The 15,929-nt window shown below is 45.5% G+C and overlaps 1 protein-coding gene across 4 annotated transcripts in view; it reads left to right on the forward strand.

Moving 5' to 3' along the window:
* HIVEP3 (HIVEP zinc finger 3) overlaps nucleotides 1-8,195 on the forward strand; it is a 414,712-nt gene extending 406,517 nt beyond the window's left edge. For all 4 annotated transcript variants that reach the window (XM_048826161.2, XM_048826159.2, XM_048826162.2 and 1 more), the window contains one exon: nucleotides 1,892-8,195. In XM_048826161.2, coding sequence (XP_048682118.2) covers nucleotides 1,892-2,788 — 897 coding nt within the window. In that variant the 3' untranslated portion in view covers nucleotides 2,789-8,195. The remainder of the gene's footprint in view (nucleotides 1-1,891) is intronic.
* Nucleotides 8,196-15,929: the final 7,734 nt, after the last annotated feature.

The following is a 15,929-nucleotide window of genomic DNA, read 5'->3' on the forward strand; positions in this document are numbered from 1 at the left end:
GTTAATCTGTTTCTTCACTTCAGCAGGTGGGTATTGTAGTTGTAAGAATGCTTGATAGAGATCTTGTAGGTGTTTGTCTCTGTCTGAGGGGTTGGAGCAAATGTGGTTGTATCGTAGAGCTTGGCTGTAGACAATGGACCGTGTGGTGTGGTCTGGGTGAAAGCTGGAGGCACGTAGGTAGGAATAGTGGTCAGTAGGTTTCCGGTATAGGGTGGTGTTTATATGACCATCGCTTATTAGCACCGTAGTGTCCAGGAAGTGGATCTCTTGTGTGGACTGGTCCAGGCTGAGGTTGATGGTGGGATGGAAAGCACAGTATAGCATGGCCTGATTTCAGTTACGAAAACATCGTCTCCCTGGTGGTCGGTGACCTCAGTAGTGAGCTGCCCGTCTCAGGTCACCTACAGTCTGAGATCCCAGGTGTGACTGTGACACTTAGAAATAATGGTAAGTGAAGGTTCAGTGAGTGCTCTAATCTTTATGAAGGAAGGAAGTACTCTTATAATCATAGGAAGTGATATAAAAACCATTTTAGACCAGCCAGTGCAAGATTAGATCAGCCTATTTAAACAGGGTGAAATTCTCCCCAGTGCAAAGGCTTTGTACAAGGTCCTACACAGACACCACTTAAACCCTTAAAGTAGGGCTTAATTGAAGCATAAATTGTGTGTAAAACCACTTCCCCTCTCATTGGCTGTTGCACAGACCACCTCCTCCTTCTCTTTGTGTTCTCCTAGGGGACATCTACGCAGCAAAGAAAACCGCTTGGCTGCTCCCTGCCAGCTGACTCATGCTCACAGGGCTTGGGCTGCGGATCTGTTTCATTGCTGTGTAGACTTTCTGGAGCCTGGGCTCTAGGACCCTGCAAGAGTCCCAGCCGGAGCTCTGGGAGCTCCAGTCAGCTGGCATGGGGCAGCATCTGGTTTTTCATTGTTGTGTAAACAGACCCCTAATCACCTAGTGCACCTCTGTCAATAGCTTGCATTCGAGAAGGGATATTAGGCAAGAGTTTGGGTTTTTAACTGCCTGCAGTATGGTAAATATTTTGTCCATTTACACTGACTGCTTTTGCTATCACTTTCCCTTTTGTCTCCAATCTCTTCTCATAGAACCAGCATCATGGGAGCAGCTGGTCCTCTACAGACCATAACTGGGAGCATGGGTCCTGCAGTAAATTCTCAAATTCTGTGTTCAGCCCAATTTTAAGGATCATCTGTTGAGAATTCCACCACTTCCTCTTGGGGGTCCTGTGTGGTGGTTAGCTGTAATAATCCCCTTGGTAACCCATTTCTGTGTAACCCACATTTCTGGACATGACATAGGTCAGAAAACTATGTGAAACCTAGAGACAGAGTGAAGAACAGGCAAAAAATAACTTGATAGAGTCATGCAAATTAGTTCCTATAAAACAAGAACTGATCCTGTCCATCCCTGAGAACTCAAACTCAGTCCAAAACGCAGCTTTGTACTTAGAAATTGTTAGGGTTTAAGGTTTCTTTTTAAAAAAATGTCACTCTACTGCTCTTCACTGTGCCAGGCAAAAGCAGAAGAACTAGAATATAGGAAGAATAGTCTTTCTTGTGGTGGTGTTGATCTGTTTCAAACTCATGGGGGAGCTTTGGGAAAGATTCTGACATAGAGAGGGCCTGAATCAAAACCCTAGATCTGTACCCCACCAGCCTTTGTAAATGGTTGAGTCCAGAACCAAATTTCATGGCTCAGGCCGCTCTCTATTCTGAACAGAACCTGCATATCTTTTGAGGTTTGCGCACCCCTTTACATTCCAATAGAACGTTAATAAAGCCAGTCAGTGGTTGCTCGTGCTGTGGAGTGATGATCCTAGGAGCTATAACCCTCACTCACTCTGCTCTTTTTTCTCTCTTAAATGCAGAAGATAGAACCTCGAAGCCCAGCATGTTCACCTGGCATCACACAGCCTGTCTGCTCCAAACCCTTGCAAGCATCCCATGAACTACGTGTCCATGCTCCGAGCCGAGGGGAAGAGAATGTCTTCAGCCATCTTCCGCTGCATTCACAGCAGCTAACAAGGACTCCATATCCTATGATTCCCATTGGGGGCATCCAGATGGTCCAGGCCAGGCCAAGTACCCATCCCAGTTTGATGCCCAATTCAGTTGTGTCCCTGCAAGCAGGATATTTTTCACCTGGTGGCAATGGCAGCAGCAGCTTTACAGAATCCAGCCAGGCTGAGGAAAGGGGCAAGGAACCACAGGTCCCACAAGAATCTTCATCCATATCCCTAGCTGCGAAGGTTTCTAAATACACACTGTCCCCACAGCTTAAAGGCAGCGGCTACTTAGAAGAGAAAATGAGGACTAGTGAGCATCAGCAAAAGACAGAACAGGAGGAATACAGGGTAAAAAAGTATGGTGAGCCCAGCCACTCAGAGCAAGAAGGCTGCTCAGCTCCCACCGACTGTCCGAGCACAAATTATGAGCACTCTCCAAAGCCTTCAACAAGCGGGGAAGAACCCTTGAAAAAAACGGGCAAGAAGCAATGTGGCAGCTCAAGCACTTACTTTGAATCATCCTGCACTTTCATCTCAGATTTCCCCGCACAGACGTTGGACAGAAGCAGCAGCACCGGCTGCTTGTCGGAGCCCTCATTGAGCCATTCACACTCCCACCAGTTCTCCGTTAGGAGAAGGAACCTCTCGGGAGAGCCAAGTCACCAAGGGGGAACCCATAGGAAGAGCAGCCCGCACTTAGAACTCACACGGTTCAGTCAAGCTCAAAGGCAGGTGGATGAGAATACAGGAAGTACTTAAATCTCCATTTATCTCTTCCACCTCTAGGCTTCCTGTGTAAATCAACAGACATTTTCAACACTATTTCCTTTACTATAATCATCGCTATACAAAGCACTCTAGTGTATGACCAAACCCATGGAAGATTCTTGGTTTTCTTTGTCCCAGTCTGGTATTATCTCCACATGTATGCAGTTACTTGTGCCTTTTTCTCTACCTTTTGTTGCTTGAAATGTACAAAAATGTTTGAGGCTGTGAATATTTTTTTAGAGTTTTTTGGAAAGGGGTTTGTTAGACCTTGTCTTTTTTGCCATTTAGGTGTGTGTTCATATATGCTCGAGAGATGCAGAAAGGAAAAGGTTAAGCATTTTAAGGGGGAAGAAGATGCACTGAAAACAAAAACAAAAAATCTTTTTTAATATTGATTAAATGATTAAAAAAACAAACCCTTTCTCCTGTGTACAGAAGTTTATGATTCATATTTATTACCTGCTTTATTTAATTCTTGGCAAAGTGCTTTTTTTTTGTTGTTGCATCACTCTGGTTGCCTATCTTTGTGCTTTAAACAGTTGCGACTGCTTTACATTTGAAAATGTGTTTACCCTGAATTGTAAATGAAACTAGCACTTATTTTAGAATGGAAGGCCCATTAGCAATGAATGCAAACATCACTCCAAAAAGAAAAAAAAATCTCAACGCACCTCCCTTCTGCAGAACCCATAAAAGCACTTTTTTTAAAAGCGACAAAAGGGTTCTTCAAATATTTAACTGCAAGAAAACAAGGAGGTATCGAATGTAGAACCAGTTCTGGGAATGGCGTTTCACGGTTTGTAAAAGGGCCATTCTTAGGCGTGCTTTAATAGTGACATTCCAGGACTGGCTGCTCTTACAGGGCACAGTCTGCTAGTGGTCCTGCCTGTGTCACCCCGATGCCCCGTTTTCTGGGGTTTCAAAGCCCCCTGTCACCATTCGCTCCTGGGTTCAAAATGAAAATAAAGTCTCAGCCTTGCAAACAACTTTTGGCCATACCTTTATTTATATTTCTACAGCCCTTGCCTTCCCAAACAATTCCCATGCGGCCCTTTTTAAGGAAAAAGTTATAGGGATGCAATGAAGAGCTCATGTGCTCTTTTATTTGCACACCTATGGCTTTGTAACCCACAACTGGCTCCATGGCATATTTTATTTTATTTACTTATTTAAATGAAATGTTGCAAACACCTAGCCTCCATTGTGTGGAGGGGCCTTTTGGGTATTTCATAAACAGAGGTTCTGATGACTGAGTGGATAATGTATGAAAATTGGCCTGTTATGCATGCATAGTAACTGTTTTCATAGCATATTTTTAAATATGACCATCTCTAGCAGAGCGTTGGCCTCTACTGCCAATAGATGTGATACCAAATATGGAGAGATGTGATGGAGCCATTCTGCTCTGTTGTGTTAACACACTTTTTAAAATACACACGTTCAGTACATGTTTCCCCTAATAGACAGCAGGCTCTTTACTGCTTCAGAGGGCTTTCCAATCAATGGAATCTGTACAAACACATTTTTAAAAGAAAACAAACAAACAAAAAGATAGAAATATTTAACCAATGGGCCATTTCTTTCTTCTTTCAGAACTGTCCCAGTTTATCGGGTACATAATACACTTTTTAAAATAATAATAATAATAATAAATCAAATATAATCCTGAATGAGGACATATTACCTTGCCAGACTTGATGAGCTATGAACTGCTCCTGACTGATGGGTGAATAATATGGGGTGTTTTAAATAAACTTCTGTGATATTTTTTCTTTTGGTATAAAGGGAATTAAATTCTAAAGAAGATCCGATGGAAATAACATTAAGATTGTGACACCAACTAAACCAGTGTCCAGATTTCAGAGTTCACTGGACCCCACCTCCTCATTCCTGACTAGCACTTTTACCTAGTTTTCCTTTCCCCCGATCCACGCACAGCATAACTCTGACCCCCTCAATCCTCCAGTCAGACCCAAGCAGATTTCACTGCAGGATTGTGGCTCATGGCCCAACTCAGCAAACCACCTCTGTTCAGGAAAACATGGTTACGTCCCATTCATTTTAATGGGAATTAAGCACATGTTTAAATGCTGTGATGAGCAGCGATGGACTACGGAATCAGGGCCTGGGCGTGAGCATCATTTGAACCCATCCCTTCCCTCCATAATGAGTACAGCTTTGAATTTCCTGGCTATGGCTGGTTCTCTCTTTTCTTTCCCCTTGTCACATTCTTAACATTATTTCAAGGTAGCTTTATGTATTTAATTGTTTTTTTATAATTGAAATTGTACATAAAGAGAAATAATGCAGTGGTTGTACACAGCACCTGGTTACACTGAGTGCATATGACGTTAACTTTGGGCTAGATCAAATTTGCTTGGCTTTATTTTCTAACCATATTTTAACCCTTGACATGTCAGCACATTGGAAAGAGCTTGGTTTTTTTCCTGTCACTTCTGAGGGAAAACCACAATTCCCGCAGTGTTAAGGTGCACCCATATCCTGCCAAGCTTTGGTCCCATTCACATAACATGCCAATCATGTGCAGGAGTAATCTGTACTCTCTGTGGGTGAATGTGCATGTATGAACGCAGGCACCACTGTAAACTCTATGGGAGTACAGGCAGAAATTCCCAGCCCTCAGGCCTGGCCTGGATTCCCATTGTGACAAATCTCCTGTAGTTTTCGGGGAGAAGCTAGGATTGGGTGGAATTCTGCCTCATGGCGCCCTCTACTGTGTTCAGCAGGTACCTATGGCAGGTCAGAATTAGCCACATAGGATCAGAAAAAGAAAAACAGCATTGATATGTATGAGCAAAATGATCATGTTAGTTTGACTCCAAGGGAAACAGTGCCCCCCACTAAAGCATGATGGTCTCTTGGTCTGAGCACAGGCTTAGAGGACAGGAATACCCAAACGCTAAGCCCAGCTCTGCCATTAAATCACAGTGTGACCTTGAGCAAATCACTCAACTCCTCTGGATCATATTCTGACAAGGTTTAAACTGGTGCAACGCCATTTATTTAAGTGGATTTTCACCTATTTACATCAGGTGCCAGTCCTGTAAACATTTATTACCGAGCATTGCACTGTTTAACCTTGTGCACTCCTTGGCTTAGTCACAGGCGTACGTGCTATGCTCGCTAGTAAGTGTTTGCAGTTTTGAACTCTTACTGTGGCTCTTTGTGTCTATTCCTCCATTTGTAAATAGGGGAGAATAAATCCTGATTTACCTTCCGAAGGTTTGGAGGGGAGGAATCAGTTAATATGTGCACAAGCACTTTGTATCCCATGCTACAAAAGAGATGAATAATACAAATAACAAGTTAAAAAACAGGTGGAAAAAATAATTTTTTGAAAAGTTCCAGAATTTCATCTATGCCAGAGGTTCCTGGCTGTGGTCCAGGAAGCACCAGTGATCTGTGGAGTGCTGGATGTTGACCTACAGAGAGCTGGCTTTTCATGTGGATCCAGTTATCCTTTTATCTAGCTGCTGAATGTTCCCCTAATGTTCCCTTTCCATGTAAGCCATTGCTGGGGGTGCTACTCAATGGCAAACGGGTATGGATGTGTCCATGAGAGAATCTGTCAGTGAAAGACCCACCTTATGAAACAATTTGACTCTCTCTGTTCTCAGTAGACTCAGTCATGCAATGTATTGAGCACTCTGCCTTGATCCAATAAAGCAAAGCACTTAAGCATGTGCTTAATGTTAAGCATGCGCATAGTCATATTTACTTCAGTGTGCTTAAAGTTAAAGGACATATTGAACTTCTTTCCTGGATCAGGGATGGAGTGCTCAGCGTCTTTCAGGATTGAGCCCTATCAGTGTCTGTTCCCAGACACATCCTGCAGCCTTGCAGCAGATCATTGTCAGCCCAAATTATTTACAAGTTGTCAGTTTCTTGCTAGATACCCAAGAAGTACAACAGGAAACTCTTAAACCTAGTGATGCAGTAGCTGTGGCTTTATTGGTTACGACTGGGGGATGTGTTTCATCACCTGTTATTACAGGGCAACATTTTCAGACATGGGTCATTGAAGTTAGGCTCCTAAAGCCATAGTTAGACACCTAGGTAAAAGGGATCTGCTATTCAGCAATGCTGAGCGCTCATAAATCCTGCTGAAATCAACAGGAGTTGCAGGTATTCAGCAGCTCTAGTAATCAGACCACCTCTACTGAGGTGCCAAATCTGGGTGTAGGAGAAGATTGTCACAGACTCAAATAGTAGTTAGGCCTCATAACATCCACTAAAAGTTAATAGGAGTAAAGGTCCTGATCCTCAAAGGTATTTTGGGGCCTAACTCCCATTAATTTCAATGAGAGTTTGACCCAGATCCTCAAAGGTATTTCAGCATCTCAGAGCCCTACTTGCCTTTGACTTTCCTGCCAGAGGAGCCAAATTTTAGGCATCAAGACTCGATAATTTGGTCATATATTTGTATTTAATTTCCCTCTACCCCTTCTTGAAAAGCCACCAAAAAATTAGTTTTAATTAATTCCTTTTGTCCCTTCTAATTTGTTTTTCCTTTTGATCCTCAAAAATAGTATCTAAACAAAATACATTGACACACAAAACTGTGTAATTATAACTATTTTTACTCGAATTGTGTGTACAATTTGATCTAGCCCTTTTACTTGTTCTTACACCATTCTTTTTCATTTCCTGACTTGGTTTCATCATGTGTTTCTTCTTTTTAAAAAAAATTTCCATCTATTGCACAGTATTTACAAATAAAAATATTGTAAATTATTTACACACACACACACACACAAAAAGAATCAGTCCTGATGGCATAAAACCAATTTGTTTTCATTACTGAACTATGATGGCACTTAAGATCACTTTAGTAAATGTAATGTAAAAAATAATAATAATGTGTACGCAAATTTAATATACATGGTCTCATGTAAGATACATATTTGCCTTTTTTTCTAAAAGATGTATGTATTCTGTAAGTGGAATAGTCTGTAGAAAGTTTCTATATGTTCTTAAAAATGGCAATACATTCCAAAAAAGGTACTGTAAATATGTACAGTGTACAATGTAATTTGGTAGTTTTGCCTGTAATTTTATTTTAACTCCAGTTTCTACATTTGCATCTTGCAATGTCTGTATGGTTATATCAGTGCAAAAAAAAACAAAAAAAAAAAACGGGGAAAAAAATGCAGGTAAAAAGCACAGAGTCTGATGTAAAAAGTGAGAAGAAAAAACAAAAGGAAAAAATACTCAGTATTTGATGTTTGTGACCCTTGTTGTAAATGACATCTGTACTGTGAATGAGACGTTTTTACGAGTATGCTATTGCCTTTACTACCGCTCGAGGCTGTCCGCTCAGTCTGAGCATATTTTTAAAAAAATAGCATGTTGGAATAAATTTTAAAGTCCCAACATATCACTACTTACGTGACTGGCAGTTCTTAATTTTTTGCTTTTATCCATTCATAGACTTGGGCTTCAGAATCACGGAGCCAAATTCTGGATAAAGGGCCGTGCATTGCCGTACACACAGGCCAAAGAGATTGCTACTGAAAACCCCACAGCAGCTAGCCCGCTGAGGCAGAGCAACTTCGCAGTTGTCTTTTCCAGTGTTTCCTACTCAAAATGGAGGACATGCTGCAGCGTGGTAAATGCTAGGGTGAAATCCGGACCCTATGGGAGTTAATGGCAAATTCAGTGGGGCCAGGATTCCACTCTATTTCAGTGGCAGCCATAGACTGAACAGGATAAACTCCACATGAATATTTATTGGCTTTGATTTTTAAAATGTGTCCATCCAATGCTCTAGGGGCCTTTGGAAATAGTACAGATTTTTTTTAACTTAAGTAAATTATTTCCCCCTTCCAAAACCATACACGTTGTTCGGAGCCCATCAATCAGCCGCAAGTTTCTCACCCACCCACCCAATATTTCCTTCTTCAGAAAAAAAAGCCTGTAACTTGTCTGTCACAGCCCTTGGGCACAGCCTGTTCCCACCAGGGAGAATTTAAGCAGGGGGCTGCATCTGCTAGAACCTAATGCCTGCTCCTGCTGACTTCAAAGGTACGTCTACGTGCAGGCCTTGCCCCGTGAGGCCCTTTGTTGGCGCTGTTGCTGAGGGCTCTGCAGAGCAGGCTCTCCAGAGGAACCCAACCAGGGCATGCAGCTTCCACCGTAGAGGCCTGCTCTCCCCTCCACCCCCAGTTCAGTTGCTGGTGAGACTGTGCATAGCACAAGAAAATCACCACGTTCCCCCTTGCCAAGGCCGGATTGATTCCCACAGATCCTTGCCAAAGGCTTTGTTTAAGCCTCTGTGTAACCCATCTGTGGGAAACTGTTTCACAGTCAGATCGGCTGTTTGCTTCAGAACTCCTCCTTGACGTCCCATCGCTCATTTTTATGTCGTCACACGGAGTCAGTGCTCCTCAGACCACCCCAGACAGGCTTTCCCCCTCCTGGGCTTTGCTGCCCTTCTGCTCTTGGAGGCGTGTATCGTAGCCCTCCCCCGCCTTAGCTGTAGGGTAGCCAAGTTATGAAGTTTTAGGGTTCGATCCAGCTGTAATTGGCTTGCGAGGCAGAGTGCCAGACACAGCTGTCAGCCAGGGAGATTAAGAGAGGCCTTTGGGCCTGAACATCAACCCTTCTGTCTAGTCAAACTGCCAGTGGGGGAGGAGTCGCCCAAGCCACCACCCAACGCCAGGGCCACACTGGTATTTTTAGTGTGTTACTTCGAGTCACGCAAGTGCACGTCTGTCTACCCTGCTGGGAGGCTGACTGCCTGCCACACTGCAGCCAGACCCTGCCTGGCTAGATAAGTGGAATTAGGGCGCACTTTGGTCTCCCCCGGTCATGCATGAACATTCTGACTGGGCCAGTCGGCAGGTTAGTGCAAGGGGAGCTAGGAGACAAGATGGTATGTTTATAGAGATATAGATCTTTTTTGCCCGAGGCCATGCAACCCAGGGGGTATCAACCAGGGAAGCCAGCTGCTGCTTATCTAACTGTAAGAGTCCATTTCAGGAATGATTAGCTCCCCAGATCATTGCTTTCTGAATGCATAAATGTGTAACCCTTCTGCCCATCAGAGTTGGCAGCAACAAGGACCGGGTTCAATATCTAGGGGGTCCATTCCAATAACACAATGCAAACTGGCTCGAGCCCCCACCCAGTGACCTGGGACAAATATATACCACCCCCGCTGGGCGCCTCCAAGAGGCAATACTTCCCCTCTCGCAAGCACATAGTCTGAGTGTGGCAAAAAGCCTTTTAATAACAGAGAGAAACAATGTGGCATTATGTTGGGGAAACACCACCAACAGGATTCATAACACAACCCATGAGCAAAAAAACCCACCCCAAGCAAATTGGGGCGTGCCCCTTTCCCTTTGGTTCTTGAGTCCAGCAACCCCAAATCACCCAAAGTCCCAAAAGTCCAGTGGCCCAAAAGTCTCTGTCCCTGGTCAGGGCAGCCCCAGAGTTCAAAAGTTTATCTGCAGAGCTTTACCTCCCAACCTGGGTGGAGATGGGGGGAGGGGGAAGAGAGAGAGAGGTAAGGGGCACCTTCCATGATCTGAAGCTGACCGCCCCACAGCTCCATAGGCCTTTGCTTCGCTCCGCTCCGCCCCACCAGCCGCCCCACGAACTGCTTCGCTCAGCTCAGCTCTGCAGCCCACAAGCAGTTCCCGCCATCCCATGAACTGCTCCGCTCCGCATCCCACAAGCAGCTCCCACCGTCCTATGAACTGCTCCACCAGCCTGTCCACAAGCCACTCCAGCCATCCCGCAAACTGTTCCACAATATATCTTCAGGCTCCCCCACTACTTAACACAACACTCAGTGATTTCAGCTCTTAGGTGAATTCAGCTTGTAGTAGGGGAGCCTCAGTGCTGGTGCACCATTAGCCCAAAGTGAGCTCAGCAGCCTGTAACTAGACTTCTAATGAAATCAAAATTAGCTCTGATATTCCACAGTGGAGAAAGGAGGAAGTGCAATTATTATGTAAAGCCCTCACTAAGGGGGCCCATACCACCAAGTATTAATACTTGTCCCCAACCTCTCTCAATTCACAGTTTTGGAACCCATGTCCTTTGCCTAGCGAGTGCTGCTCAGTTGATGGCGAGTCCCTCCATCATAACAAAAGGCCCAGTACAGTTCCAAGCACAGTTCCCATAGTCAGGGTAATAACAATTTATTCTTCCTGCCCCAGTAACAGAGACACTGGGGATCCCATAGCAGCCAAAGTGACCATTTGGGCAGCTATGGGCTCATTCTAGGCGGGGTGGGTGTGCCTATGCAAATGAGATCAGACCCTGAAGTTCTTTTCCACAACTTGCCACACCTCACCACCAGATGTCAGGGTGGAGCTCATCTTGACTCTGCTTACAAATGCATTGGCCCTAATGTTGGCTACTCTGGACAAAAATGCTGAGGGATGGGGCGGGACGGTTTGGCAGTTCCTATATGCAAGTAATTTATTTGGGAGGGGGAGGTAAGGGGGTTTCTCACTCCTCACCTTGGAAGCCTACCCCACTTCGCTGGAAGTACTCCTCCTCCCATGTATTCCTCACCTGTTCTGCACCTCCAGCATTAACCCAGATGGCTCACGTGCCCTGTATTTTGGGGGCACGTAGTGATGACTGGACCCGTTTGGGGGTAGTGGTGGGGGGAGAACAGAGGTTGGTTGTCCTGCAGAGTCTTCCCTAGAAGTTCCATTTATAGGGAGGTAGTTTTGCCTAGTAGATAGTGCACTGTACTGGGACTCAGGAGACATGTTCCAGGCTGTGCCATGGGCTTGCTGGGTGACCTTGGACAAGTTCTTTTCTCCAGCTGTAAAATAGGGATAATACTGACCTCCGTGGTAAAGTGCTTTGAGCTCTACTGACAAAAAGTGCTATGTAAGAGCTAGGGGTCATTATTACTACAGAGAAGACTTGGATTCATGAGGTCAGAGGCAGCAGGTAAGTGCAGGGTTCACATATCTTGGGGATTGGTCCTGCTTTGAGCAGGGGGTTGGACTAGATGACCTCCTGAGGTCCCTTCCAACCCTGATATTCTATGATTCTATGATATGTTTGGGAATCATTTCTGGGCTCCAACAGCCTGGGGTTTATGGGGCTTATGCAGGGACATGCCTCGGTTTCAGTATCTGGATGCTCACTGTGCTCTCCCTATGCCCAGCTCACCTGCACAGCCCCACGCAGGATCCATGCCACAGCCGGCAGTACGTGTGGGTCCAGTGATTCAATCTGGTCCCCACTCCCCCAGGTAATCCCACTGACTCCAATGGGTCTAGTGAGAGCTAGGGCTATGGTGCAGATCCTCAGAAGTATTTAGCTATATCACTGTCAATGGGACTTAGGCACCTAACTATATGTGTCAGTCAGGATTGCAGAAGGATTGGACCCTCCATTAGCCCAGGGACACCTGTTATTTTCCTTTGTGGTCGTGCAGGATGGAGCCCGTGGGGCAGCAGAGTTTGTTCCAGCTACCCTGCCAGCTCAGTGGATGGAGAAGTCATTTTCTCCTTCAAAGAACAGTTTTGCCAGTGCTTAAAAACAGAGACACTCTAAAGGCAGCCAGGGCTGTCTGAGGAAAGCTGCAGCTAAACCCTGGTAATCTCTCAAACCTGGAACCAATTTGGTTTACATGAATCTCCAGAGTGGCTCAAATTAATCAGGTGTCCCACAACATGCCTGAACCCTCCGAGTCTTTATTTTCTAGACACAGAGACTAGACATTTCCTCCCCTGTGAAGCCAAACGTATTGTCAAAATATGAAGACTCCTGGCTGATATTACAGCTCAGGGCCTCCTGGGAAACTTGGTTACCAATCAGCATGTGAAGGAAGGGCTGTTATGACACTAAATCAACACTGCTCACTGAGACGCTAACATTTCCTTGGGTCTTTTGAATCACTCAAGTATTAAGGTGACTTGGTATCCTTCTCCCACTAATGATTACTGTACCTCCTACAACCACCTAGCAGCTGACCCCTCAGTTCTGGAGAACAAGGAGCTCCTGTATCAGACACTGCAGCCAAAACACAGCCTCAGCAAACTGTAGGTGAAATGAGGACTGAAACCTGGAGTCCTTGGCCCCTCTGCTTTGTGGCCACAGCACTGAATGAGCCCCTCCAGCCAGTCCAAGTGTAAGAACAGGAAGAGAAAGCCAAGACAGTGCAACGTTCAGGCTTTCTTCTTTCCGGCATGCCTACTCTTCTCTCGCATCATGCACCTCCTGAGGTGCACTGCTCTAAATTCCCATATGGCGTTCTACTCTCGCACGACCCCCGCTGGGAAGATATTTATCGTAAAATCCTCAATAGCTCTCTTCTCAGCTTCATCCTAGCTTAAGGCCCAGCTCAATGGTGCTGCTAGGAGAAGCCTGCGTGGGGAATGAGGGCGTGAGCGATATTCTTCTCTATGAATATTGTATGTGGCTCAGTTTGCCTGCTTGGCATTATGTTGTAGGTCTGCATGGAGTTACATCAAAAGAGGCTCTGTGGGGGTAGCGGGGGGAACAAACAGGAAATGAAACAAAGACAGAGATCAGCAAAATACCCCCAAAATACCCCCCAGCGAAAATACCCAGCATGACAGGGTCCTTAAGAGAGCAATGGAGGGGGGACTATTAAATGGGAAATGCTCATCTGCCTTGTCCCAGCCAGGCTGGCAGGGTTACTTTCCCCAGGTCCAAGCCTAGGCTCAAATGGACCGTGAACTGCTAAAGACCGCAGCCTCGAAGAAAGGGGCTAACCAGGCAGCAGTAGCTGTAGCAGCCTCTGACAGAGAGAGACACCGAGGCTACGTCTCCACTGCACAGCGCTGGCGGGGGCGTGTAATTTACACGTAGCTACTCACTGCAGTGACGAGCAGGCTGAGGTCACACTGCGGCATGTGGCTACACATGTCAGTGAAAGCCTCTGGCAGCAGGGAAAGGTTTCTGCAGCTTCCCGCTGCCGGAGTCCTTCCCTAGTGTGGGGAAAGGCTCCAGCAAGGGGGAGCTGGCAGAGCCTTCCAGGACAGGGAAGCTTGGCATGGGCAAGCAGACAGCCATGTAGGGGATGTACTTGCATACGTCCCCGCCCACTTAAAAGTGGCTGAGCCAGGCTGCCCTCCTCACCAGTGCCACGGCCTATGAGACTTGAAGCAAGTCTAAAGACCTTGGAGAGAGCATTTTGCCCCCTCCCCTCTCCTCTCCTCTCCCGTCCTCCCCCCATTCCCTGGCCTCCCTGATTGGCGCCACTGGCTGCTGCTATCCAAGAGCATTCAGGGCTCGCTCAGTATGAAAATGTGGGCTGACAGAGACATGAAGGAGTGCAAGAAGGTGCTTGAAGAAATATGTGGAGGGCTAATCCTCTTGGTTGCAGCGAAACACTTGGCAGCGTGACCTGAGTACATCCTAAAGGCTCAGGAACCAGAAGGCCAAGAAACAGAATGGAAAATGTATTTTTTTAAAAAAAAAACCATAATCACATGATTGTTAAGCCAATCTCACGGATTTTTGGTGTAGGGGGCCTGACTCGTGATTTTTGAATGCTTCAGGTTGGCCATGCTGTTAGTCCATGGAGGTTCTTCCCATCTTTGGTGGGTATGCGCTTGAGGTGAGCATGTCTGCTTAGCAACACTTCCACTGTGCAAGCAATGCGGGCGACACACTACGGGGAGAAGAAGGTGAAGGTGCTGGCCTGGGACTTGGGAGTTCTCAGTTATACTCCTTGTTTTATCACTGACTTCCCACAAATTTTATTAGAATCAGAAAAAGAGTGTAATCCCTAAATCAACCATGTGTGTGTGTCTGCTTTACCGTATAGTTTCTGCCCAGCAGTGCCCCTAGCCCCCTTGATGCCTGGTTTCGTACTACAATGTTCAAGAAATGGTACCTATCTCCTCGCACATCTGGACCTTTTAAAGGCACAAATTGTGAATGACAAATGCTGCAAGAGACAAGGTAGGTGAGGTAATATCTTTTATTTAATCAGCTTCTGTCGGTGAAAGGTACAAGCTTTCGAGCTCCACAGAGCTCTTCTTCAGGTGCAGAAGGAAATCATTGTCTGAGCTAAACAGAAGTTGGGTAACCACAAAAGTAATACATGATATGGGTGGAAGGTAGATGGTTTATACTTAACGGGGTTGGAGTGGGCAATTACGGGTAGCAGGCAGTGTAGTGTGCGTGTGTTACAAAGTGTTGTAATGAGCCATAAACACCAATGTCCCTGTGGAGTCCATGGTTTTTGGTGTCTAGGCGAGTTATGAATTGAAGTTCCCAGGCTTGCCTTTTGAAGGTGTTGTGCAGGTTTCCTTTGAGGGCAAGTGTTAGGGGGCTTATTTCTTCACCCACTTCCTTCCCTGGTTCTTCTCGCATGAACAGAGAGCAACAATACCCGAAGTCCAAAGGTGCAAACAATTCGATGTTTATTGGGGTGAACTTCCAGCAAGCATGATTCCAGTTTCCTTCCTTAGTATCCTCCTTCCCAGCTCTGACACCACAGAGCCTTACACCTGTGTCCCTGTTCCCATTCCTGCCCTTAGCCAAACAGGATTCCAGTTTCCCCACTCCCATTCCCTGTTCCCATCTCCCCCTTTAGCAAAACATGATTCCAATTTCCTTACCCCCATTCCCTGTTCCCATTTTCCTCACCCACATGCCCACCCCCCCCACCTACTTCCTGATTGACTGCAGACTATATAGTAAAACTTGAGTTCTGCTTTGCTATACCTTAACCAATCATTTTCCTGAAATTTAACTAACCAATCCTAACATACTGTAACATGATTATGTACCCAACTATATCCCACCACCTTAATTAGTTTACACCCAGCAAAATTAATTATACAGCAGACAGAAACAATCACAGAACCAGACAGAGATTATACAGACAAACAACAGCAAAGTGGGAACTATAATGACAAAACAATACAGAAGTGAGGATTCCACATCCCAGCTATTGATAAGTGAGTTCTTACCAGACAGGATGCTATCAAACTAAGTTTCCTTTTACATTTTCTAGGCACTTCCCTTTCTCTGGAGGTGATAGGAATCACAATCCTGTCCTGATAGTGCCTCAGAGCCCAGTAGCACCTTATTTCAGTGTGACTAGTTTGGAATGCGAGGATGTGACCGTTCGCTTCCCAGTTTATGGCTGCCTCTG

The sequence above is a fragment of the Caretta caretta genome, chromosome 19 (assembly GCF_965140235.1).
Source record: "Caretta caretta isolate rCarCar2 chromosome 19, rCarCar1.hap1, whole genome shotgun sequence".
NCBI classification, from domain to species: Eukaryota; Metazoa; Chordata; order Testudines; family Cheloniidae; genus Caretta; species Caretta caretta.